General features: G+C 47.4%; 4 protein-coding genes across 7 annotated transcripts; 3 read left to right on the top strand and 1 right to left on the bottom strand.

The window, feature by feature from the left end:
• Positions 1-456: 456 nt before the first annotated feature.
• Positions 457-5,172, top strand: LOC133931243 (leucine-rich repeat receptor-like kinase protein FLORAL ORGAN NUMBER1). Its single transcript, XM_062378085.1, has 2 exons — positions 457-3,484; positions 4,587-5,172. The coding sequence occupies exons 1-2, from the start codon at positions 763-765 to the stop codon at positions 4,940-4,942; spliced, it is 3,078 nt and encodes a 1,025-aa protein (XP_062234069.1). The 5' UTR covers positions 457-762; the 3' UTR covers positions 4,943-5,172.
• Positions 5,173-9,844: 4,672 nt separating this feature from the next.
• LOC133931244 (protein EARLY-RESPONSIVE TO DEHYDRATION 7, chloroplastic-like) lies at positions 9,845-13,336 on the top strand. The gene is made up of 4 exons (XM_062378086.1): positions 9,845-10,749; positions 11,435-11,601; positions 12,490-12,574; positions 12,678-13,336. The coding sequence occupies exons 1-4, from the start codon at positions 9,980-9,982 to the stop codon at positions 12,865-12,867; spliced, it is 1,212 nt and encodes a 403-aa protein (XP_062234070.1). The 5' UTR covers positions 9,845-9,979; the 3' UTR covers positions 12,868-13,336.
• A 4,447-nt stretch (positions 13,337-17,783) lies between these two features.
• Positions 17,784-23,434, top strand: LOC133931245 (endoplasmin homolog). Its single transcript, XM_062378087.1, has 15 exons — positions 17,784-17,943; positions 18,736-18,856; positions 18,946-19,099; positions 19,178-19,258; positions 19,354-19,465; positions 19,627-19,753; positions 19,849-19,987; positions 20,532-20,649; positions 20,739-20,920; positions 21,032-21,247; positions 21,333-21,498; positions 21,585-21,723; positions 21,814-21,964; positions 22,489-22,893; positions 22,993-23,434. The coding sequence occupies exons 1-15, from the start codon at positions 17,877-17,879 to the stop codon at positions 23,239-23,241; spliced, it is 2,427 nt and encodes an 808-aa protein (XP_062234071.1). The 5' UTR covers positions 17,784-17,876; the 3' UTR covers positions 23,242-23,434.
• A 203-nt stretch (positions 23,435-23,637) lies between these two features.
• On the bottom strand, positions 23,638-26,475 carry LOC133931248 (thaumatin-like protein 1b). Of its 4 annotated transcripts, none has more exons than XM_062378096.1 (3): positions 25,724-26,475; positions 24,676-25,384; positions 23,638-24,035 (listed from the first exon to the last, which is right to left on the bottom strand). In XM_062378096.1, exons 2-3 carry the CDS (start codon positions 25,335-25,337, stop codon positions 23,894-23,896), a joined length of 804 nt encoding a protein of 267 aa, XP_062234080.1. In that variant the 5' UTR covers positions 25,338-25,384; positions 25,724-26,475; the 3' UTR covers positions 23,638-23,893. The 4 variants fall into 4 exon arrangements, with proteins under 4 accessions (XP_062234080.1, XP_062234081.1, XP_062234076.1 ...); XM_062378097.1 differs by having other exon boundaries at positions 24,676-25,401; XM_062378092.1 differs by having other exon boundaries at positions 25,636-26,475.
• Between the last annotated feature and the right edge of the window lie 93 nt (positions 26,476-26,568).

The following is a 26,568-nucleotide window of genomic DNA, read 5'->3' on the forward strand; positions in this document are numbered from 1 at the left end:
AGGGACTCCTCATTCAGATTTCATCCCCTATTTCTCAACGCGTTTCAATCGACCCCTCATATTTGACCCCCTATATTCGAATCACCTCTATTTTATTAATATTTGGTAACTCTCTCTCCTCTCTCTCCCCTCTCCCCCTCTCTCTCTCCCCTCTCTCCTAAATGAGGGGTTAGATGAGGAGTCCCTAGATGTAGGGGGTGAGGGATGAGATTTGAGGGTTCCTCAAATAAAGGGGGTTAGATAGAGGTCGGTTGGAGACCGTTTTTCATCGTTTTTTCCTCAAATATAGGATAGGAATGAGAAGAGGGCTCGTTTAGAGATGCTCTTATGTACCTTATATACACACGATCTACCTCGACCTTTCATCCATCTCCCTGTCTAAGCAAATGAGCAGTGCTGGTACAGCATGCGTCCGAGTTTTCATGTTTGGTTGATACTGCTGTCAAGGGAAAAGGAACATGAGTAATGCCGCATGGAAGCTGCTGCACCCTAGCCTGGAGCGGAGCTACCACATCCAAGGGAGGCAGAGCAAATGATGCTGCCTGTCCCGTCCCCTCCCCGCCGTCTCCGTCGCTACCTCGCTCGCCACCGTGTCCGCCATAACTGCCCCCGTCCTCTCCCTCTGCGCCTCTGACACCACACATCGCCATCCTCCCCGCCTTGACCCCAACTAACGGCGCAGCTCGTCTAGCCGTCAGCTCTCCGCCGGCATCGTTTGCTTCACTAGTGCACTACACGTCGGCTCACTTCGATCGATTCGAGATGCTCATTCCCTCCTCCACCACCACGGCCACCTCCGGCTCCTCCCTTTTATTCCCACCTCTCGCTCGCCACCACGCCGCAACCGCAGCCACAATGCCGCCCATCCTCCTCCTCCTCCTCGTTCTCATCTCCGCGCACGCCTCCGGCTCGTCGGAGCGGGACGTGTACGCGCTGGGCAAGCTCAAGGCCGCGCTCGTCCCCGCCACCTCAGGCCCCCCCTCCCCCGCGCTCGCCGACTGGGACCCGGCCGCCTCCCCGCCCACGCACTGCTCCTTCTCGGGCGTGTCCTGCGACGCGTCCACCTCCCGCGTCGTCGCGATCAACCTCACCGCGGTCCCGCTGCACGGGGGCTCCCTGCCGCCCGAGGTCGCGCTCCTCGACGCGCTCGCCAACCTCACCGTCGCCGCATGCTCGCTGCCCGGCCGCGTCCCAGCGTCGCTCGCCGCGATGCCCGCGCTCCGCCACCTCAACCTCTCCAACAACAACCTCACCGGCCCGTTCCCCGCGCCGGCCGCCGCGGGGGGCGAGCCTTACTTCCCGTTGCTTGAGCTCGTCGACGCCTACAACAACAACTTCTCCGGTCCGCTCCCGCGCTTCGGCGCCGCGCACGCGCGCCTCCGCTACCTCCACCTCGGCGGGAACTACTTCTCCGGTGCCATACCGGAGAGCTACGCTGACATCGCGGCGCTAGAGTACCTCGGCCTCAACGGCAACACGCTCTCCGGCCACGTGCCCGCCTCGCTCGCGCGCCTCAAGCGCCTGCGGGAGATGTACATCGGCTACTACAACCAGTACGACGGCGGCGTCCCGCCCGAGTTCGGCGACCTCGAGTCTCTGGTCCGGCTTGACATGAGCAGCTGCAACCTCACTGGCCCCATCCCGCCGGAGCTCGGCCGGCTCGTGCGGCTCGACACGCTCTTCCTGCTCATGAACCGCCTCTCCGGAGAGATACCCCCGGAACTGGGTGATCTCAAGAATCTTCAGTCGCTCGACCTTTCCATCAACGAGCTCACCGGCGAGATACCGGCGAGTCTGGCCAACCTCACCAACCTCAAGCTGCTAAACCTGTTCCGGAACCACCTCCGCGGCGGCATACCGGAGTTTGTGGGCGATTTCGCGCATCTGGAGGTGCTGCAGCTGTGGGAGAACAACCTCACGGGCAACCTCCCGGCCGCACTCGGAAAGAACGGCCGGCTCAAGAAGTTGGACGTGGCCACCAACCACCTCACCGGCCCAATACCGCCGGACCTGTGCTCCGGCCTGAAGCTGGAATTACTCGTGCTCATGGAGAACGGCCTGTTCGGGCCCATTCCCCAGTCGCTTGGCGACTGCAGGACGCTCACCCGCGTCCGCCTCGGCAAGAACTTCCTGAGCGGCACCGTGCCGGCTGGCCTCTTCGACCTCCCCCAGACGGACATGCTGGAGCTCAGCGACAACCTACTCACCGGCGAGCTCCCGGACGTGATCAGCGGCGATAAAATCGGCATGCTGATGCTGGGGAACAATGGAATCGGTGGCCGGATTCCTCCGTCCATTGGCAACCTCCCTGCGCTGCAGACCTTATCACTGGAGTCCAACAATTTCTCCGGCGCATTGCCGCCGGAGATCGGCAGGCTCAGGAACCTCACCAGGCTTAACATCAGTGGCAACTCGCTTACCGGCGCCATCCCGCGGGAGCTCATGGGCTGCGGATCCCTCTCCGCCATCGACCTCAGCCGCAATGACCTCTCCGGTGGGATACCAGACACCATCACGTCGCTGAAGATCCTATGCACGCTGAACGTGTCAAGGAACAGGCTTTCCGGCGAGCTGCCGTCGGATATGTCCAACATGACGAGCCTCACCACGCTCGACGTCTCCTACAACCTGCTGTCCGGCCCTGTGCCGATGCAGGGCCAGCTCTTGGTGTTCAACGAGAGCTCGTTCGTCGGCAACCCCGGCCTGTGTGGTGGACCTTTCGCCGACGCTTGTTCTCCTTCGGCTGTCGGGGCGGGCTCGCCCTTCTCCTTGCGGCGGTGGGACTCCAAGAAGATGCTGGTGTGGCTCGTGGTCATGTTTGCCTTATTGATTATCGCGTTCTTTGGCGCGAGGAAGGGGTGCGAGGCATGGCGGGAGGCGGCGAGGAGGCGGTCAGGCGCCTGGAAGATGACGGCGTTCCAGAAGCTCGACTTCTCGGCTGTCGACGTGGTCGAGAGTCTCAAGGAGGACAACATCATCGGCAAGGGAGGCGCGGGTATCGTGTACCATGGCGTGACACATAGCGGCACCGAGCTGGCGATCAAGCGCCTCGTGGGTCGAGGCTGCGGCGACCACGACCGCGGGTTCACGGCCGAGGTGACCACGCTCGGGCGCATCCGCCACCGCAACATCGTGCGGCTACTCGGCTTCGTCTCCAATAGGGAGACCAACCTGCTGCTCTACGAGTACATGCCCAACGGGTCGCTCGGCGAGATGCTGCACGGCGGCAAGGGCGGCCACCTCGGGTGGGAGGCGAGGGCGCGCATTGCGGCGGAGGCGGCGTGCGGCCTGTGCTATCTGCACCACGACTGCGCCCCGAGGATCATTCACCGCGACGTCAAGTCCAACAACATCCTGCTGGACTCCGCGTTCGAGGCGCACGTTGCTGACTTCGGCCTTGCAAAGTTCCTTGGCGGCGGAGGCGGCGGCGCCACGTCGGAGTGCATGTCAGCTATCGCCGGTTCCTACGGCTACATCGCACCAGGTGACCTGCCATCCCTGGAACTTACTGTTAGCTGCTGAACCATGCAATTGGACTGCACACGTGAATAAAACATCATCAAACTTTGCAACTACTAGGCATCCTGTGTTATTCAACTAGAATGTTAAATTTCTGCACGAGCAATAGTGTCTGGCTGGGTAAGGAAAGAATTTGATAGTAAAAACTGCAATTTTTGCTTTACCATCCGAGTTGTCTGTACAGTATTTGTACTAGCATTTTGTTGCCTTGTGCATGGTCAACTGGAGAGATGACAAAAGTTGCGTACCTCGGATCAAAATCAGATGGTAAACTTTTCCAGAGTCACAGTTACAGTTACTACTACCATCTTGCCGTTGCATGGCTGTAGCACTGACGATAGTGACAGTGATTAATAGCTAATGTCATGTTCTAGTTCTGTTTCTTGGATTGTAGCATGGATTTGGCATGTCCTATCCTAGAAGCAGATCTTGTTGCCATCTATGAGGTCAATGGCAGACATAAGACAAAACCTGCCTTTGGGTTACAGGATTGGGCATCCTGGCTTAGCACTCGTGTTGTTAATTTGTTGTGATGTGGCCTTGTGGGCCTCTAGGCTAATTGATCAGAGAGAAGAAGCCAGCGAGAAGGATTAGCTTCTCTCCATGCTTGAGTAGATCTGCCTGTGTTTGACTTGTCAGTTTCCTGGTAAATGGAGTTCACGCATCTATGGCTTCAGTTCCATCCGCGGGGTAGGATTTGGAACCATTTACGATTTACCACTGAATAAGTGTTTGTTCTACGATATGTCATCCATTGACACACTGATGGTATATCATAGAACAGTCAACTTATTCAGTGATAAATAGTATAATCTCCGGTAGGATTTAGGGTGCCAGGCGCGGTTAATTGTGATCAGCAGCTATTGATATAAACATTCACAGCTACACTAGGAGTGCTAGATGTTTATACTCGGTATCTCGTATGACGACCGACCGAAGAACGGTGATGAAGATAAATGGACTCCTTTTCTGTTGTCGGTGAAAGGTTTTGGTAATTTTTGCACAGATTGCCCTGTGTATGGTATTACTTGGACTGATTTTTATCAACCTCTTGTCTGATTTGGCAGAGTATGCGTATACCCTCAGGGTGGATGAGAAGAGCGACGTCTACAGCTTCGGCGTGGTGCTGCTGGAGCTGATCACGGGACGCCGCCCCGTCGGCAGCTTCGGCGACGGCGTGGACATCGTCCACTGGGTCCGGAAGGTGACCACAGAGCTCCCGGATACGTCCGACACCGCGGCCGTCCTCGCCGTGGCCGACCGCCGCCTGACTCCAGAGCCGGTGGGGCTGATCGTCGACCTGTACAAGGTGGCGGTGGCGTGCGTGGAGGAGGCGAGCACGGCTCGGCCGACTATGCGCGAGGTCGTGCACATGCTCTCCAACTCCGCCGCGGCCCAGCCCAACGACCTCCACACCTTCTGAACTTTCCGAAGCGTGTTCACTTGCTCTGCTCTGCCCTGCCCTGCCCTAACCTTCTGATTAATGGTATGATTTTGGTTTGCCTGGTGCGTTTTGTCGTGTCTATCATCGACTTGTATAATAAATAACTGCAAGGTGAAGGTTGCGTTCTTGTTGCAATGTGTAGCGGAACGAATATGAGCATATTGTAAAGTTGAAGTTGAAATATCTCAATCTCTATCTCTTTCTCGAAATGGAATCCGAAAAGGCGAATGAATTGATTTTTTTAGTTTCTACCAAGGATTATACTGTGATATGTGCCCGTCAGTGGGTGCCTGCAAGCCATCGCTGCAGAATAGAATCCCGGGAGAGCGGCGAAGAACGGGAGGTCGCAGACCTTTCGCGCCTTTATTCTCCTTCCATTTATCTGATCTGACTCGGACGTGTATCTCTCTCAACGCCCATGCAACCAACTGGACGGTATATATTCCCGATCTTTTTAAATAATAGTATTTTTGAAAAAATATAAAAATAGTAGTTAAATTCATAAATTTGTAAGAATAGTTATCTATCGGTACGTAGTATACTAATTATACCTGTCAATACTCCACATGCTGACATCCTACGTGGCAGTGAACTGAGATTTCGCATGCCGACAAATCCTATGACTTGTATACAATATTTAAAAAAAAAATCATAACTTTTTATATGCTTTTGGATTAAAATGATTTTTACATACAAAATATGGATCTTAAAGAGATCTACACATTTATAGTTTAACATCTTTTCATTTGAATCCGTTTAGATGATCAAAACTGGTTATAAATTTTAGATTTGAAAAATTAGATCTGGAACTGGTAGCCACCTTTTGGGCATTTAAACGGATTCAGATGAAAAAAATATTAAACTATAAAGTTATAGATCTCATCAAGAGACATAATTTTAATATAAAGATCATCTCCATCTGAGATCATATCAAAAAGTTTTCAAATTTTCTTTAAATATCGTCTACGGGATAGGACCTGTCCGCATACGAAATACCGAAAGGCCCCAGACTCACTGTCGCATGCCGAAAGGTCCTCAGACTCACTGCCTCGTAGGACGTTGGCACGCAGAATGCATATCGGCATTTTGCGTACTGACATATACTTATTTTTAAAATTTTATGAAATTAATTATTATTTTTGCAATTTTCAAAAAAATACTATTATTTAAACAAACTCTATATTCCCTGCAATTGCTTTGGTTCCTCAAGATAGATGTTTGTAATAGTTTTCTCATTTTCCCTTTTTTTTGTTTATGAGAGAAGCTATTTTGTGAAAGTTGAGAGGGATGGTGGATGCAAAATGTTAGGACGTGTTCGGATGGGTGGCTCAGCTCGTGCATGCACCCGTGGATGCAGTTCGCTCACGCAGAAGTTTGTTTGGATGCCTGGATCAGCGCTTGAGGCCTGCATCCACCCATGCAGTTGTATCCACTCAGCCAGGCTCGGGGAAACGCTGGAATCGGCCGTTTCCGTCGGGCCTGGCTGGAGAGATGCAAATATACTGTGTATATGAATTTTTTTATTTAACTTTCGATTTTATTTAGAGATCCAAAAATTCTAAATATTTTCGTGAATAAATTAGAGGTCACTAACAACCCATTTTAATTAGTTTGATCTAAAAAAACTCAAGTCAATATGTAATTAAAATTCTCAAAAAATCGTAAAAAATTCACTGATATTTTTATCCGGTGATATACTAATTTATAAAAATATTTTCAACCTAGATTATTTGATAAAAAAGTGAGTTCATTTGTATTACAACATATATTCGTGCAGACAACCAAACACAACCTCTTCTCAACCAGACTGAACACATGCAACCAATCAAACAGACCCTACCGCATCTCCCCAGCCTGCCTCAACTCAGCCTGTATGACTCATACAGTCAGACTGAGAGCATGCGACCAACCAAACATGCCCTTAAGTAGTACAGGAATCAGATCCAGAATGTTGTTGTGGGAGACGAAGTAGTCTGGGCATCTCCATGAACAGAGCAGCGATTCATGGACAGTGCAATGGACCTAGTTAATGAACCAACATATATAAATTTTCGAATTTTTTTATTCAATATATATTTTCGTTTTATTAAAGTTAGGTGGCCATTTCAAACAATTGATAAAATTAGGCGTTTGTCGCCTGCTTGTTATGGGACATATAAAAATCATCCAATCAAAGAGCGATGAGGTAGGGTCCACCTTTCTTTGCCTCATTTCTTATTTAAGATTCATTTGCCAATTCTAATCTGGTAAGGAGTACTTCATTTATTTGCATTGTGCAAGGAAGATGCGCTTAGCCTATCCTCTCATGGCCGTGTTACCGACCAAAGTCACGGGTAAGGATAGCAACGGATCGGATTAAGATTGGATGGAGCAAGAACACACTCAATCTGAAACTCGAGATCTTAAATCTGATCTAGCCTCAAAATTGTTACCAGATGCAAAATGACCCATGGCCCCAATGGGGACCTATGGACTCAAAACCTTGCATCCCTTTGTCCCTTAGCTACAGCCACACATCCTTCTTCTTTCCCCATCCAGAGTCGACACATCTCACCACCGCCTGCTCCTAAACTTTTCTACTGTCCCACGCTACCCCCTCACTCTCCCCTGCGGACCCCTCACTGTCCCCTTCTTAGTCTACAGCTGTTGTCGCTCATGTCTCGCTCCAGTAGAGTTGAGACCCACCCAAGCTGAGATCCCTAGTCTTCCCCAAAGGCACAGTGACCTCATGCAGCGGCCATCAGCGGCCCGTCTTCCTTGACGGCGCAACCTGATGACAACATTCTTGGCGGCAACCTCCTCCCTGGGGTGTAGCCAGTCAATACATGTTGAGTTACTCCACCTTGTCTAACACCATGTACATCCCCAAGTAGAGGTTGGTGGTCGTGCTGTTGCGAGGATGTTAGGGCAGCCAGGTGGGCCGAGGGGAGCATGGGAGGGAGGAGTGGTGCTCAGTTAAATCTAAATCAAATTAATTTGAACCCTTCGGGTTTAATTGGGACTATTTGGGATGGACAAATTTGCACTTCTCGATGATCTTCCTCGACCAATTCGACTTGCATGTTAAATCTATCCTACATAAATATACATATACACTATACAAAGGTTTTAGACTCAACTTAAACTCTAAACCCTAGCAATTTTTAAGCATATTTCATCGGAGTTTTCACTAGCTACCCGGACTATCCGGGTTCTGCTTGGACTATCCGGGTCCAGAGAGATTGCCTCAAGGGGGGAAACTCAGTCGATTTGATTTGCGAGGCTCACGAAACCAAAGAGAAATATGTTTGAGATAGTTCATAGAGTATAAAACTCACTCACCAATCTAGCAACACAATTTCTAACATAAAACTCATCTAAATCCTCTCTTTTTGTTCAAAAGCTCAAAAACTCGAGAACTCCACAACCTTAGCTCCAAACTCGAAATCGACCTAACAATTCATGCATTTTTACCGAGGGAAGCCTAAGAGACTTATCCATGATGCTTGTGGATGTTGGTGACCAACGGGTGATAAAGGAAACGAAGAAATCACTCGGAAAAGAGGAGTCCAACTGCCATTCCTCATGCTTCAAGCAACAACACCAATAAATGTCAAGAACGACTTGAATCTTCTAGGAAAACACAAATGAATTAGATGGATGAAAAGCTTATGAGCTAGTGATCACATGAACATTACATGCGTATCTCAATTCGGCTTCTAGAGGGAGGAATTAAGGGAGAAAGAGAGAGAGCTTGAGAGAGAGGGAGAGCTCTAGATGCACAATGGGAGTGACAGACAGCGAGGGAGTTGGTGGGGGCTGCTGTCTGAAGAGGAGATAGGTGGTTGGCCACCCATGTGGGCTCCACATTCTAGAGAAAGAAGCATGTTTCAACTGCGAATTCATTTATTTCTCTCTTGATTTTTTTTCTCTCATTCAATTGATTTAAAATCAAATGCTCTAATGCTTCGAAATAAAATCAAAATTAAACTTAATACTTATGAAACATGATTAGGCTTGATTACGTAATTACAACTTTAGGACGTGATACCCTCACTGTCCGCTTCTTAGTCTGCGGTGGCTGTCGCTCCTATCTTGCTTCAGTAGAGTTGAGACCCACCCGAGCTGAGATCCCTTGTCCTCCCCAAAGGCACGGTGACCTCGTGCAGCAGTAAGCGATGACCTATCTTCCCTGATGGCGCAACTTGATGATGGCATTCTTAGCAGTAAGCTCCTCCCGGTGTGCAGCCAGTACATGTCGAGTTACTCTTCCCTATCCACCACCATGTACATCCCCGAGTAGAGGTTGGTGGTCACGCTAGGGTGAGGGGGTTGGGACGGCCAGGTGGGACAAGGGGAGCAGAGGAGGGGGAGTGATGCCACCTAGGGTTCGTGTGGGCTCTGGGGTGGGTGCGATGATCTAGAGCTCTAGCGGTGGAGACACTATCATAACTATGTAAGGTGGGTTTAGAAATGGACCGTAGCTTGCAGGAGAAGTGGGCCAGGCCTCGAGATTTTGAGTTTCGGTGGCACCGCATATACAAAATATGACTCGAACCCAAACCTAACTTGAATTAAGTACCGACGTGATAACCCCGTGTGACAGTTTCTACACCGACCCAGCCCACTGTCATCCTTGGTCACGGGTGATTGACCGCAGGCATGGCCCACTGGCCAGTCAGATAGATAGTCGGCTGCTATTGGAGAACGAGATCTCACGTGGGTTGGTCGTGCCCTGCACGCTTCTCAATTCTCAACGAAAATTACTCGCCGACAGGTGGGTCTAAAAACAGTTAGCAACCCAGCAACAATACTTGGGGACCCATCAGTCATCGACAGCAGAACACCAGCCCAAACTACCCATCTACCCCAACCACAAAACGAGGCCCCACCTTCATCAACCGCGTGGACCCCACCACCTCCCTCCATCCCCGCGGTTCAACAACTATACAAGCGCTACGTCGCCGGCTCGCCGTCGCCGCCTTCCTCACGACTCTTCGTTCTCCGAGCTTTAAGCTCTCCTGGCGACGCGACACCATGGCATCACACAACTCCTCAACGTCGAACCCTAACCCTAACCCCACCCCCTCCGCCCCACCGCTCTACCCGACGCTCTCCATGGCAGACCTCGCGCCCGTCGCAATAGGGCCCACCTCGTCGCCGACAGCCGCTGACGAAGACAATGCCCCTCCGCCCTCTGAGGACGTCCTCCTCCGCCTCCCCGGCACGCAGCTCCACCTCATCGACCGCAGCCGCAGCCATCCGCTCGCCGCTGGCGATCTCTCCCTCCTCCGCATCCGCTCCGGCGACACCTCCCTCGCCGCCATCGCGCTCCTGCCCCCGATCCAGTGGCCACTCGCGCGCGACGTGGCCGCGGTCAAGCTCGACCCTTGCCACTACTCCTTCTCCCTCACCGTGCCCGCCTCCCCCGACGACCCCAACCCCGAGCCGCTCCACTACGGCATCACGCTCTCCCACCCCGACCCGCGCCTCGACGGCCTCCTCGCCACGTGCACCAACTTCTCCGTCCATTCCGTGGTCGGGACCAAGGAGTTGGAGAATAGGGTGCGCGACGAGGTCGAGGCCGCGGCGTACTGGACGGCGGTGGCGCCGAACGTTGAGGAGTACGGCGGCGCGGTGGCCAGGGCGATCGCGACGGGCGCAGGTCACTTAGCGAAGGGCATACTTTGGTGTGGGGTGGTGACGGTGGAGAGGCTCCATTGGGGAAATGAGGTCCTCAAGAAGAGGATGCAGCCCGGCGACACCAACGCCGAGGTCAGCCCCGAGATGCTGAGGCGGATCAAAAGGTAATGTCTTTATCTGTTTTTCATACTCAATGCCCTTTTGTCCCAGTTGTGCAACAGTATTATTAAGCATGCGTTCTAGCTATGCTAGCTTGATTCTCAAGTTCAGCACTTCGGTTGGCGTATTCTAGATGTGGCTTGGTTCTTTGTTTTGGTCATATAGGGAGCTGCCAATTCCTTCCTGTAGTAATGCCCAATGAAATTGTCATAGGAGTATGGTGTATTTTGAAATGGATTTTGCAGATGGACTAAACTGATGGACATCTAGATTTTTTATGTTACCATGATAGTGTTGTTTCTGAACCTGTAATTGCTTTAGTTCGGAATACATTATATTGATAGTGCGTTAAGATTTCAGCACATTAAATGTTGCTGTATTGTAGAAGTCTCGTACAAGGTGTTGAAATTGCTTTTGTGAGCAATTATACAAGTGCTGATCACCAATATCAGCACATGGTCTCTGGATGTTTAAGTTATATATGGTTCAGCTGACTGTCTCGTCTCAGATTCAGATATCTTGTCTTGCAAAATTTGACGATTTACATTTTTCTTTAGATTAGCTTCACAAAATTGGACATAGATAATTTAGGACATACATTGAAAATTATCCGCCTGAGTTATATGATTTCAGACAAATATTTAAGTTACATTCTTCTTCAAAGAATTCATTGCTTACAATTGCTCGCAGGGCTAAGAAAGTGACCAAAATGTCTGAGAAAGTGGCAACTGGGATATTGTCTGGAGTTGTGAAGGTCACTGGCTATTTTACAAGCTCAGTAGCCAACTCCAAAGCTGGCAAGAAATTTTTCAGCCTACTGCCTGGAGAGATTGTTCTTGCTTCTCTTGATGGATTCGGTACGTGTTCAACTATCCAGTGGTATCTCTATTAACATTTGTAGTAACATCATGTGTTTGTGACTTTGTGTGGCATTATTGATCTTATTTCGTGGCATCTTTATATCAATGCAAACATGACACCTGCCTTGCAGTTAACAAACTACCCTTGTTCTGAAGTATGCATTACCTACTGTGTTTAGACTGCATTTGTCTCATGAGGCAATATAAATCCTTGTTTATACTCTAATCTCGAGTCTGTGCATGTTTTTCTAGATCGTGGCTCAAATAAATAAATAAAAAGACGCCTTAGGTGCCCTTTCATAAGGTAATAACATTCTCATGGAGAAAAGTCTTACTGGTAAATTAACCTAGGATTTACAAGGAAAAATTGAATTTGGGAGTAAGATGGCAGCAGTTCTTGTTGTCTCTGTTCCCCTCCATTACCTCCACATCACACAGTAGTCATGTTTTAGTTTTGCAATACAAATGCCGAATCAGTGTTGCTGTTCCTACTCGTTGATGTTGTGATATCAGATCAGCTGCTGCCGCTACAATCTTCTGCGTAATGAGGTCAGTCACTGCCAGTGAATCATGCTTTTTCAGACGGAAGTTGGCTGTTACTATGTGCGATCTGTTTTCTGCTTGCTACAATGCTTTCTGATACGATAATGGTACAGAATTTCATATTCAGGTAGAACTGTTGGTTGCCCCTTATCTTTTTGTGCCATGGAGTTATAATTTGTTAGGCGATTGTATCACAAGAAGTTGATAGTCACTGTTACAAATTACTCATGTATGATAAGTTGCCAACATTGTTGTTATCTATTTTATCAACTCAGCTTATTTGGGCGGAGCTCTTAGTTGCACTGTTTGGCTGACATCTTCTCTGCTGCTGGTATTAAACAGGGAAGATTTGTGACGCGGTAGAAGTGGCTGGAAAGAATGTCCTGTCTACATCATCAACTGTAACGACTGGGCTTGTATCACACAAGTATGTGGCATTCTTACCCAAAATCCATGTCCTGCATCACACCACACGCACAACCATTCTTATCGAGTGGGAGTATATTCCTTACACTGAATTTGTCCTGCAGGTACGGAGACAAAGCTGCCGCCGCAACAAACGAAGGGCTTGATGCCGCCGGCCACGCCATCGGGACGGCGTGGGCGGTGTTCAAGATCCGGCAGGCCTTGAATCCCAAGAGCGTTCTAAAACCCACGACGCTCGCCAAGTCCACCATCAAGGCGAACGCTGCTAAGCTTCGCGCGAAGCACAGCAAGTAGTCCAGCGACACACTGCTTGCCACGAGCAGTCGTGCATCTTGGCTGATCCCGAGTCCACGCCAACAGAGGCTTGTTGGTTGTTCCAACTCTAGGTGTTATTTGTTAGAGCCCCACCTTAGATGGTTTATACAACTATTTTTAATTTAAAATAAGGATAATATGGTTTAATCAAATACTACCAATCTTCTCGGAGCTTTAACTCCAAAATCTTTTGAGCTATAGATGACACTTGTAATAATTTTTGGAGCTAGAGGTCTGCTAAATAGATTCTTAGTTTGGCAAATGCTTTGGTTTTCTCACGATACACGGGTCTAATGTTATTAGTTTGGCTTGTAAGTGTCTGTGCTGGAAATGAAAGCAACTCCTGATACGGCGTCCCTTTCATGCCGATGTAAGCAACTGAACACTGATGACACTTGCAATGTTTATTTTTGTCTTCCGGACTGTACCCGAGCCACCGGGGTTCTAATTTTTGTATCTTTTAATCATTAATTTGTTCTGGTACTGAAGGCGTAAGCGTGATTAGATTCCTGTTTTGGCGTGAAGGGGGGATTAACAAAGTTGTGCTGCTGCCGTGCCGCCCATAAGGTCAATTCTAATACTTTTGTTTCTTTGTGATATTAAGAAATAAGGTTTTAATGAATGCATATGTCTTACTAGTTTGTTGAGTTATCTCAAAGTAATTTATTGTTACAATCATTGAGTACTGCCTAAGGAGCTATTTTTTTTTATAGGAAACGAGTTCACTCTCTCTTATCTTTAAATTACTTATTATATTATTTTTTTACTTATGTAAATATCTAATTAATGTCTAAAAAATTAGTATTAGGAGTAGCCTAAGAGTATGTTTGAAGAGGGTGTCATTCTAGGAATTAAGTTTAACTTTGTATTAAATCCTAAGGATTTGGAGCACCAAACAACCTTTTCGAACAAGGCCCGTTAATATTTTTCGTTCATGCCCTGAATTCTGCCTTTCAAACAGACACGTTTTTGTCACCTCAAATCCTGTTTTCCTCTATCAAGTGCTTTTGTCCGCTAAACTGGAAACTTAATTTATGGACTATTTCTTTTTTATTGAATACTGTATTTTAGGGTGATTCAGACGACTTAATGGAACACACGCACCACCATAGCCTATTTGTTGCCATAATTTGTCCTCTGACACGCGTAGCGATGAAATCTAGAACTACTGGGATCGTTTGGCTAGACACTGTTTCCTGCCATCTCCTTAGCTATCACGCATATCTTTAGCCATCATTTGTCCTGGGATTTTAGAGTGTGCTCCCAATGGGAGCCCTGCTTTGTGTGTATTGAGTTTTTCATATAAATTCATTGTATTGGAGTTAGGACGAACTTATATTTGGTGTATTTGGGAGAAACCTATAGAGATTTGTATTTGAGATCAAATAGAGTAAAAAACAATATTACTCGAGTATATGACTGGAAATATTTTCCCCTTGTGTGGCATTCGCTGTTTGCACCATTTACTTATTTGCAGTAATATATTTTTTCCGTTATGAAAGTGAAACACCAACAAGCCAACAACCAACCAAACCCAACCGAGTCTATGAGGTCCACTCACCAATCGAGTCCATAGGTATTTATATTCGTGACTGAGACTATCTATGTTTATATCTATATCTGACACATCTATATTCGACTCCAGCTCTGATAAAAAAATATAAAATAAGATATAAAATCAACGATATCCGTTTGTATTCGATTCGATTACACCAACCAACCAAACCTAACCGAGTCTACGGGGTCCACTCACCAACCGAGTCTATATGTATCCGTATTTGTAACCGAGACTATCCGTATTTGTATATGTATCTGACACATCTATATTCGACTCCAACTCTGATAAAAATATAAAATAGAATATAAGATCAACGATATCCACCCGTATCCGATTCGATTACCCCATTACACCAACCAACCAAAGTCAACCGAGTCTACTGGGTCTACTCGCCAACTGAGTTCGAGCACCACTCATTCCTTCCCCCCGACACTTCACTTGTAGGCCAAGCACGTCTCTCCTGCAATACCTCTTCCGTCTGCCACAGTTCCACCTCTCGTCTCTTTCCCCTCCCGTCATCGCCCCCGCCCCCTGGATTGCTGCACAACGTAGATCCATCCGGGCTTGGATTGACTTCTTCGTTTGCTGGTAAGGAAGCTCTAGTGTGAGGGATATGTGACGTCCTAAGAATAGGAATGAGTGAATTAGGACACTTAAAACTATTTTGCTTTAAAAAATAACACAGGATAAATCTATATCAAAGTCTATCCAAAAGTGCTCTAGATTTATCTAGTGTGCCTACTCTACCGATCAAAACGCTTGCAACCTACCTAAAAAGGTAAATTGCAAGTAAGTAAATGCGGAAACATAAATAAGGTAGATAGAGCGAACTCAGCATAAGGATTTTTTTTCTGTGATATTAATGGCATGAATACCACCCCTAGTCCATGTTGGAGCTTCACAAAGGATATGCTCCCTAGTCTACGTTGGAGCCACCAAATCATAAAGACAAAACCTCCACCTGGATAAGCCACTAAGCCACCAAGGAAAGGCTCACTGCTAGCCTCTCTTTCGGTTCCTCGCCGTCGTGATCACTTCGGAGCTTGAGCCATAAAGGCAAGGGCTTCCGCGTCCCCGCACAATCACCTTACCGTTACTTCACACCAAGTCGGAAGATCAACAAGCTTGTCGGCGAGTTACCAAGACTCAAGGTGCCAGCGTACCAAGAGGTACACTGTTGGATCACTCCTTGATCCACTCTTTAGGCAGCAATCAGTTAGCAACTCACTCTTTAGGCCTACAAGCACTAATCACTCACTAATCTTGTGCTTAATCACCTTAGATGATTACTTTAAGCACTTTGGTAGCTTGGATGTATTCTCAGATATACATGAACTTCTCTGGACTCCAGCACCCTCAAATGACTGAGTGGAGGGGTATTTAAAGCCTCAAACTCGCGCACTAGCCGTTAACCCAACGGCTCTAAAAAGTTGTTAACATCGGATGATCCGATTAGAATAGTAGTACCATCACCGGATCACTCGGTGAGTACATTCTCAGAAACTAGCTGTTGGAACCCAACTCAAACCTCTGTGAACACTAGCACATACTACAGTGTGTACTCCACCTTCATCACCAGACTTTCTAGTGAGCATACCTTAGCCATCCGAGCCAACATCTTCTCTGTGTAAATTGCTCCGATGCATTCTCCGGTGCACATAACTTCATCACCGGACTATACAGTGGGTTAATCTTCCTTATTCAGTACTTAAAACCTTCTCTGCTGAAATTACTCTGGTGTGTATCTCCTCTAGTCACCGGACCATCTGGTGGGTTCAACTTCTTTTGTTCTGCTGCAAAGCTCACCGGACAATGAACAGTGCCAAACACCGGACTATCCAGTGAATTTATCTTCATTTTCCAATACTTGAATTCTTCTCTGCATGAATTAGTTCGGTGAGCATATTTGCTTATCACCGGACCATCCGGTGAGGTCTTCAGCCCTCTGTCCTCCTTTATCAAAAATGCTCCGGTGAGTTCAACACAGTGAATACCGGACCATCTGGTGAAGTAATTTTTTCTAGCACTTTTCCAATTCAACCAAACTTTTTCCTGATTTCAGTGGCTTTTTCATGTATTGCATCCATGAGAACTACTAACATTTATTATTGACAAACATGTTAGTTCCATTGACTATGCTGTCATTAATCACCAAAGTCACGATCATAGCCTAATAGGACCATTTTCGCTACACCTAGCTTTGCTTCAATGGATTGCTCGTCTTGTTCCCCGAAGTCTATTCGTTTTCTTTCTAGTATCAATTCTCTCCAGTCCGTCAGTTGCACATTAATTTGTTGCGCGATAGAGTACTAATAGCAGTATAGTATACAATGGTTTGTGGGTTCAAATGAACCCCCATTCCCCGCGTAAGATTTGCACTTGTTTAGGCTAATACTGATTGAAGGCACCGTAATGTTAACCAATCTGGTTCAATATTCATGGACATTTCTAAAAGAGGAGAACCGAACTGGACACAGTGACCGAAGGGGTAAAATTATTTAAAATTTGGCATCCATGTTTGGACTCTTATTTAGATTTGGGTAGAGACCTCAAGTTGGTTGTGAATCCAATCTATGTAGACACATGGTACCTGAAATCTTTTGTGCAGGTGATATGTTGTGCCTGTGATTCAAGTATATGGATATGATTATGACTTGGATGTTTCAGCATTTCATTCGTTAGTAAAGACATAATATTGCGTCATTTGGAACTTGCTCGAGAAGTCTAACTCAAGCTTTGATCGTACTATTGTGATGCTGTGGCTACCGACCAGATATAGTAGCAGATTTGGTGCAACCGAGCAATGATCCTTTCTTAATTTGGAAACTTCCATTTCTGAATGTCCATAGCCCCACTTTGACTGATTTCGGAGAATATTATCCGTAACAAAAGATTACCACACCACTACAAGGATTAGCTTATGTGGATGAATGCTTGGCTTGTTACTGTAGATAGTAACAAAAGTCACCGATTTGCATTCGACTGATTTTTGCGTAACTCGTTCAGCTTTTTTCTTACTGTCGGAATTCAGTATCCTGCGTTGACTGACGGGTGGGCCTGCACCTAGACGCCGCAGCTCCGAACGTTCTAGCACATCGACGTCGATTCCCCGGCCTCAGGCCAATCATGCCTCTCCACGTGTACACCACCGAAGGCACGCACGAGATCCCAGCCCTTCGGGGATCCAGATCTAGCTATCGGACGGCCGAGGACACGTCTCGCTCGCGCTCCACGTCAGGTTCGCCGCGCCGCCCAGTGACAGGCCGCCACGTGGAGTTATTCCAATCGGAGCCGTCGGTTTGTCCACGTGGCTATATCGCGCCCGCGGGGACCGGCCGCTCGGGTCTCCCGGGGGCGGGCCGTTTAAAGGGCTTCGGTGCTCCGTGCAAGAGGCAGTGCGCGACCAACACCCATCACGAGCGAAGCAACGATGCGCAAGTGGGCGCTCTCCTCCGCGCTGCTCCTCCTCTTCCTCCTCACCACCCTCCCCGATCCAGGCATGTCTCCGCCGCTGCAAATTTTCCTACCTCTTTTTTTTTTCCGAATTCTGAGTGATTTTGCGTGGGTTTAGCGCATTTCGGTGGTGATTTGTCGATCCGGTGGTTTCGGAGGCGAGTACTGACAGATTCTGTCTTTACTTGAACGCCCTTGAGTTATTGTTTTAGGATTTTTTCGAGGGACTTCCGGTATCATTCACTTGCGTTAGCATTAGATGTGGGGATGGATCGTGCAGTAATTTTGTCCCCAAAAAATCGCCTGTAGTTGCTCGATCCATTGGTGTAGTGGCGACTGCTACTGGGTGCGATCCCTGCTAGTATTTTAATTTCGATTCATTGCTGGATCTCGCGTTTATAGTTTTTTGCTCTTTGGCGAGGGGAGCTCGTGGCGACTCCGATCTGATGTAATGGCAGGGTTTAGTTGGGGATTACCAACTTATTCCATTCTTAGATCCGTCATTGAGTACGGCGCGTTATGAATTTTTCGGTGAATATGTGGTTGATTCCATCTGGGTTTTAATAGGATTTAGACCTGTACATCTATTTTTACCGACCTGTGTTTGTTTTGGGTAAATCTAGTGCTAACTGTGACCGATCTAGTGTTCTATCATACTATCCTTAGTGAATTTGAAGGACTCTACTCTTGTCTCTATCATACTATTAATAGTGAATTTAAGGGACCGCATACTCTAGTCTCTGCTCTGATTTCCATGTACTGCATAGTACTTGAATATCTAGAATCTACACCCACTTCAAACTATTTATCTTGGTCGGACTCTTCCTATGCTGCAGCTAAGAAGCTTCAAGTGAGTGCTGAGGAGAGCAGTGATGACTTAGCGAACCCGCCCAAGGTAGAGGAGAAGCTTGGTGCCGTTCCCCATGGCCTGTCCACCGACTCTGAGGTTGCCCAGAGGTGCGCACCATCTTCTGATATATGGTGATCATTATCGCCTTGTCATGCTGTTGATCTTTCTATGAACAATATGATTTTGATGTGTGCAGGGAAGCCGAGTCGATCTCTAGGAAGACACTCAGGAGCTCGGCGGAGAAGTTTGAGTTCCAAGCCGAGGTGTCCAGACTCATGGACATCATCATCAACTCACTCTACAGCAACAAGGACATCTTCCTGAGGGAGCTCATATCCAATGCCTCTGATGTATGCATTGCGTTTAACCCCCCATTTAGGCTAACATTCTGGGTGCTCGAGACTAAGTGGTGTTTTTCATGTTTATAGGCCTTGGATAAGATTAGGTTCCTTTCCCTTACTGATAAGGAGGTTCTGGGTGAAGGTGACACTGCTAAGCTTGAAATCCAGGTACGATGGGCTGCATCTTTGAGAGCCTATTTTTGTTTGGTATCATATCTTGCTTTACAATTGGACCTTAAGGCATTTGATCTGTGCACATGTAGATTAAATTGGACAAAGAGAACAAGATCCTCTCCATTCGGGATAGGGGTATTGGTATGACCAAGGAAGATCTGATTAAGAACCTAGGAACCATTGCGAAATCTGGGACTTCGGGTACTGCTCTTTTTTACTGATTGCTGCGCCCATGTTAAATTTCTGGGGCAAAATCAGCGTTACCTATTCATTGTTAAAGAGAATTGCACCAAGTACTATTTAACTAATAAGAAGATCCTTGGATGCTCTCAAATAACGTTAATTGCTTGCAACTTTTGCAGCTTTCATGGAAAAGATGCAGTCTGGAGGTGACCTCAATCTGATTGGGCAGTTTGGTGTTGGCTTCTATTCAGTATACTTGGTTGCTGACTATGTCGAAGTGGTCAGCAAGCACAATGATGACAAACAGTAAGACGTTGCTGCCCTTTTATTGTATTTTTGGTCCATTTCTTTCTTTGTCTTTTCAATTTGCTTCATGTTGTCGTGTTGTACTTCTCTTATAGATATGTGTGGGAGTCAAAAGCTGATGGATCATTTGCGATCTCCGAGGATTCATGGAATGAACCCCTTGGCCGTGGAACTGAGATAAGACTACATCTGCGAGATGAGGCCAAGGAGTACTTGGAAGAAGACAAGCTAAAGGTATTACCAACTTACCATATTACTGTGTCTTTTATCAGAGTTAATTGGCTTCTGCTGCAAATATGCAATGTGCACATACTTAGTTGTACCTGTTATGTGTATTTCAACTTGAAATCCAATAGTGTAGTCTGAATCAGCATCGTTTATTAGACTTATACTTGAATAACGTGATTATGCTTCAAACGCATTTGTGAGACTACTGCATTCTGTGTTGAAGTTATAGGTCCATCATGCCTTATAAATAGTAAAGCACAGCTGCCTTTTCACTAGCCACAAAATAATTACTGACAGTACTATTTTTGAGACTCATATTGACAGTCTACTAGGAATTTAAACCTGACCTCTGTTTTCACCGGATGATAATTATCATGTTACTGTCCGATGGCAAGTGAAACATACATACATGTGTCTTTTTTCCTGTCCACTGGCTGGGCTGGACACATTATACGACTAAACATATCTGTTATAGACATTACACGGTAAATTATATCTGTTATTTGTGCATCTGAGGTCATTACATGGCAAATTGTACTCCTTTTTGCAGGATTTGGTGAAGAAGTACTCTGAGTTCATCAATTTCCCCATTTATTTGTGGGCAACCAAGGAGGTTGATGTTGAAGTGCCAGCCGATGATGAGGAATCAAGTGAAGAAGAGGAATCCAGTGAGTCTTCAGTCAATGCTGTTTATTTTCTTAGATGAAAGCCATATTGTGTGCATGTGGAATGCTAACACATCATGTGTTTCTTAAAGTCCCAGAAACTTCGGAGGAGGAAGAGACAGAAGAAAGTGACGAGAAAAAGCCTAAGACAAAGACAATAAAGGAGACTACTTCTGAATGGGAGCTTCTGAATGATGTGAAGGCCGTATGGCTTCGTAGCCCAAAGGAGGTTACTGACGAAGAATACTCAAAGTTTTACCACTCACTAGCCAAGGTAATGACTTTAGTGATGAATTAATAGGAAAAATCAAATTCCCTGAGATAAAGCTTTGTGTGTGCGCTGTGTTGAAGAAGCCTTGTATAAATTAACATTTTTTTCTTGTAGGACTTTGGTGATGACAAGCCTATGGCTTGGAGCCACTTCAATGCTGAGGGAGATGTTGAGTTCAAAGCTTTGCTCTTTGTTCCCCCGAAAGCCCCACATGATCTCTATGAGAGTTACTACAACACTAACAAGTCCAGCCTCAAGTTGTATGTTAGAAGAGTTTTTATCTCTGATGAATTTGATGAGCTCCTTCCGAAGTATCTCAGCTTTTTGAAGGTACTGGATTGCTGTTTCAAGAATGTCATACTATTCTGTTTATCGATGTGGCAGACTACATCTTATAACGCGCTATTCTCTCTAGGGTATCGTTGACTCAGACACACTGCCTCTGAATGTATCACGAGAAATGCTTCAACAACATAGCAGTCTGAAGACCATCAAAAAGAAATTGATCCGCAAAGCTCTCGACATGATTAGGAAAATTGCTGAAGAAGATCCGGATGAGTACAGCAACAAAGATAAGACAGGTAACTGGGTTTGCTGTGAATGTCAAGTCATTGCCGTACTCTACATTTATGATGATAGTCCTCATAAAACATCCTTTTGTAAGCAGATGAAGAAAAAAATGCAATGGAGGAGAAAAAGGGCCAGTATGCCAAGTTCTGGAATGAGTTTGGCAAATCAATCAAGCTGGGGATCATTGAAGATGCAACTAACAGGAACCGCCTTGCTAAGCTTCTTAGATTTGAAAGGTTCGTACTGTATTACTGTCTTCCATTCATTTGAAATTTAGTTCTATATATTGGGCAAAAGAAAGCTGATCTTGTGTTTGTTTGTTTCAGTTCCAAGTCAGAAGGCAAACTCGCCTCTCTTGATGAGTACATTTCAAGGATGAAACCAGGGCAGAAGGACATCTTCTACATCACAGGAAGCAGCAAAGAACAGCTGGAGAAGTCTCCATTCCTTGAGAGGCTAACAAAGAAGAACTATGAGGTATGTCACTGAATTATTGTAATGTCCCTTCCTTTTGTCTCGTACAGCCAAGTTCAATAGAGCCCTGTGTTCTGAGGGTCCTCATTGTGAGGTCCAATATAATGTCATTTCTGTATGCTGATGTTCACATTTTCAGATGGCACTAGGTTTATTTCATGTGCACAATTTTTCGTTATGAGCCTTCTCTACTTCATCCTGCATTGATGATTAGAGCTTTTTGGCTACAATTGCATTCAGAAATTTTGATCTGAAGTCAGTCTGGACGTGTGTAGGATAAAACCCCGTGCCCTTTTTAATCATCCTTCAATCATGGATAAACCCCCATGCCCTTTCTAATCAGTTACATTAAATAAATAGCATGGACAAGGATAAAATCAAAATAGTCATCCATCCAGGAATCAGGACGGGGACACTGCATCACATGCTTTGCCCTTGTAGCTTGAATTCCGATTTGACTTTAGTCTGGACTCTGAAAATTCTGATACAGTTTGTGAATTAACTGTGAGCTTATCTGTCTTTCGCAGGTTATCTTCTTCACTGACCCTGTTGATGAGTACTTGATGCAATACCTCATGGACTACGAGGACAAGAAGTTCCAGAACGTGTCCAAGGAGGGCTTGAAGCTCGGCAAGGACTCGAAGCTTAAGGACCTCAAGGAGTCCTTCAAGGAGCTGACGGACTGGTGGAAGAAGGCCCTTGACAGCGAGAACGTGGACTCCGTGAAGATCAGCAATCGGCTGCACGACACCCCCTGCGTGGTGGTGACCTCCAAGTACGGCTGGAGCGCCAACATGGAGAAGATCATGCAGGCGCAGACCCTCTCGGACTCCAGCAAGCAGGCGTACATGCGCGGCAAGAGGGTCCTCGAGATCAACCCCAGGCACCCCATCATCAAGGAGCTCCGTGACAAAGTCGCCCAAGACAGCGAGGTACCTATTATATTTGCTTCCAAAGACTAGCGGTTTTGCAAAGAATGGGATGGAACCATGGTGGTTAATCTGTTTTGTTTCTTGATGCAACAACAACAGAGCGATAGCTTGAAGCAGACGGCGAGTCTGGTGTACCAGACCGCCCTGATGGAGAGCGGCTTTAACCTCCCCAACCCCAAGGAGTTCGCCTCCAGCATCTACAAGTCCGTGCAGAAGAGCCTGGACCTGAGCCCCGACGCGACTGTCGAGGAGGAAGACGAGGCCGAGGAGCAGCCGGAGATTGAAGAGAAGGAATCGGCCAAAGACGAGTCCGAGCCGTCGTCGCAGTATGACAAGGACGAGCTGTAGTGACGATCTCTCTTCCGAGCTGTTGTTTAATTTAGCTGCGTTAGGTGAAGGGGAGCTCGCTGCCTGGTGCCTAGGAATGTGACGGTTCTCAGGGACGCCCATTTTTCCATGCGAAAACGCACCATGATACGGGATTTTGTCTTTGTACCTATTACAGACTCTAGTTCAAATTAACCGTGGCCTATTCGGATCATCCAGAAGCCCGCCCATGTCTGCGTTTCTGGGCGAATGTGTTTTGTTTTCTTCTAGTGAGGGAACAGAGCTCGAGAGAACCAGGTTTATGTGTGTGCAGGAGCTAATCCTTATACCGGAACATGTTCAAGAGTATGCCGAATTCCTAGATCAGAAACAGGAACTGCAGATTTCAGTCAGTCGACGTCGTTTGCTCATGCAGTGTAGGCATTAGTTTCTATTTACCTTTTCCATTCCACCGAACCGACTCGAATTGGTCTGCTCTGGGCGGATCGACCGAGATGTTGTTTAGGCAATTAGGCCAGACGTCGCGCGGTACAATTCTACATCGTCACTTGTGAAAGCTCAAATGTACAATACAGTTCCGATCTATTTGAAAAGCAAAATTCTCTAACTTTCCAAAATTCTTCAAAACATGCTAGCGTCTAAGCCTATGAATGTTTGCATTGCATGCATGAGATCACCAGCGCCGAGTTGATACCACCGAGACGATGACAACCAGGAGGGCAGCGACGGCCTTCCTGCTCGCCAAGTGCTCCGCATCTCCGGAGAACGGCATTGTTGGGTTGCTGGGTGCCTCGGCATTCCCGCCAGATTTTTGGCTGCATCAATCATCAGGTCGCAAGAACCGCAACATTAGCTAATGAATGAACGTACAATTTTTTTTTAAAAAAAAGATACATTAAGATGCTAACGTTGCAGCGATGGTTACGGCTATTTTTAAAAATGAAATGAAATATATTAACGTGACGTTATGGTACTAATCGTGTGTAGATGCACGCCGGCCCTGTCAGGTTCAGCTGATGCACCCAAATGATGAATTGAAAAGTAACAACTTGCATTGCAACCAATCACAAGGACACGGTTGCCCAGATTGGACATATCTTTCGTTGTGTCAACTGGAACACCCAAACAAGTTGCAGACTTGAACCAGTTATTCGACTTTACGTAAGTTTAGGATATCATTTTAGTTTTGCTCCTGATTTATAATGACGACCTGGACTGCAGGAGAGGATGAATGAGAGCAACACATAAACTAGTTACAAACAGACAAGGCCAACTTGTCCAGCGACAAATGGGCAGAGCAACGACGTGCCGAAGCCGAACCCAAACCAGGCAAGGAATGAACGTGCTGAGCCAGCACAAAGAGGACAGGAAAAAGGAAAAAAATTACGTACGTGTGCGTGCATTGCATGCACGGACGTGCGAATATGCGAGCCCGAAAAAGCACAGCGTGCGTACCTGGACGTGCTGGGGCAGAACACGACGTCGTAGCCGCCGCCGGCCGCCGCGCAGGTGAACGTCGACGTCGCGTCGTCGTACGCGTAGCTGTACGCGCTCGGGCACGCCGCCTTGAAGAAAAGCGAGTACGACGTGGGCGCGCACGTCGCCGGCGACCCGTACGCGCCGCTGCAGCAGTACCGCGCCTCCCGGAACGCCTCGCACGCACTCCTGCACGCCACCGCCGCCGCGCCGCCGTCGGAAGACGCCACGCGGAGGTCCGCGGGGCACGCCTTGTTCAGGTCCGCGGGGCAGCCCGTGGCCTGGCAGCTACCGTTGGTCGCCGACGGCACCTGCGGCGCCACGAGCATCGGCATGTTGAAGCCGTCGACGAGGCTGACGTCGTAGAAGTCGTTCCCGCCGGTGCCGCCGGCGAGCGTGAACTCGGCCAGGGTAGCCGGAGGAGCGGCGCCGCTGCCGGAGCACTCGACGGCACCCGAGCCGCAGTCGCCCGTGGCGCAGGCGAAGCTGCCGGAGGAATCCGTGACGCAGAGCGTGCGGCCCCAGATACGGCCGGACCACGTGGAGGCGACGGTGACCGTGAGGGACTGGCCCGAGGGGAGCACGAAGCCGGTGGTGGACGGTGGCGAAACACCGGCGTTGGAGAGGATGCCCGGCCACATCGTGTAGTCGCAGCTGTTGGTTATGGTGAACGTCGCAGGCTCTGCACCTGGTAATTACAATGCACTGTGCACTGATTAGTACCAGATCATAGGAGAACACTCTGAACATTAAGCAACAACAATTAAGACGCGTGCATGGAACATAATAAGCGAAAATTTTGATCAACGACAAAGAAAAAAACTCCATTTAACACGAGAAAGAAATTGAATGTGATGCAGATGAACTGAAACTGTATGTGCTATTGCTACGTAAATCAATCCATGCTAGATGTTTGCTTTCTCTGAAATTAGTAGTTACCTTGGAGGAGTAATGTGAGGCTGCAGAGTAGAGAGAGAAGAGGGAGAAGTGCTCCCATGGAGGAGAAAGGGATGGAAGGGATACTAACCAGAGACAAGGTACAAGTCTGCTCATGCATGACATGAGAACTGAGATGCTAACCGGAGCTATTAAAATAAGAGGCACTTCCTTGCAAGAAACATTCAAGAAGGTTCTGCAGGCTCCAATTTGTAGTATAAAGAAATTTTAGTGTCAATATACACGTCTTGCATTGCAGGAGCAGAGAGAGTAAGACAAACATGCCGGGCTTAAAATACTTGTACAACATATACTCTGGCCTCTGGGAAACTGGGAGTTGCAAGTAGGTGAGCTTGATTTCATCATCTGATCATGCCAACTGGCAGGTTTGACCTGCAGTGCCTATTGCTGCCATGATTCAGGTGAGGTAAGCTCGATGCGAGCTGTTGATCGGACTTCACCTAGCTTGGTAGGTAGCTCGGCATTAATCCGAACCAGATCGACCAGACGACAGACATGTGATGCCATGAGCCATGAGACAGATCTGATTTGTTGCGTTGAGATTGAGATGCATGCGTGGTGGTGCAGTCCATGGCTCGGCTCGCTTGCCATTGCCGGCGGCGTAATTGAGTTCCACGTAGGCTAGGTTATTTGCATTGCAGAGAACATGCCGGGCCATCAGCCATGGCCATCGCATCATCAGCAGGCGTCCACAGGAACTGTTGCTGATGCCAAATTGCCAATCTTCCTGCAGTTCAACCATCCAAGATAGACTGATCTGCCGGCCCTGTTTCTGTCAGAAAGGAAGGATTGATCTGCCCGATTAATGACTGCCTTCCTCATCTGTGTTTAAGTTGCAGAATGGTCGAGTCCCACAAACAGATGTGCAGAGCAAGCACATGACGGCTAAACTTGCACAATATTCCACCGAAATGA

Source organism: Phragmites australis, chromosome 10 (genome assembly GCF_958298935.1).
Source record: "Phragmites australis chromosome 10, lpPhrAust1.1, whole genome shotgun sequence".
NCBI classification, from domain to species: domain Eukaryota; kingdom Viridiplantae; phylum Streptophyta; class Magnoliopsida; order Poales; family Poaceae; genus Phragmites; species Phragmites australis.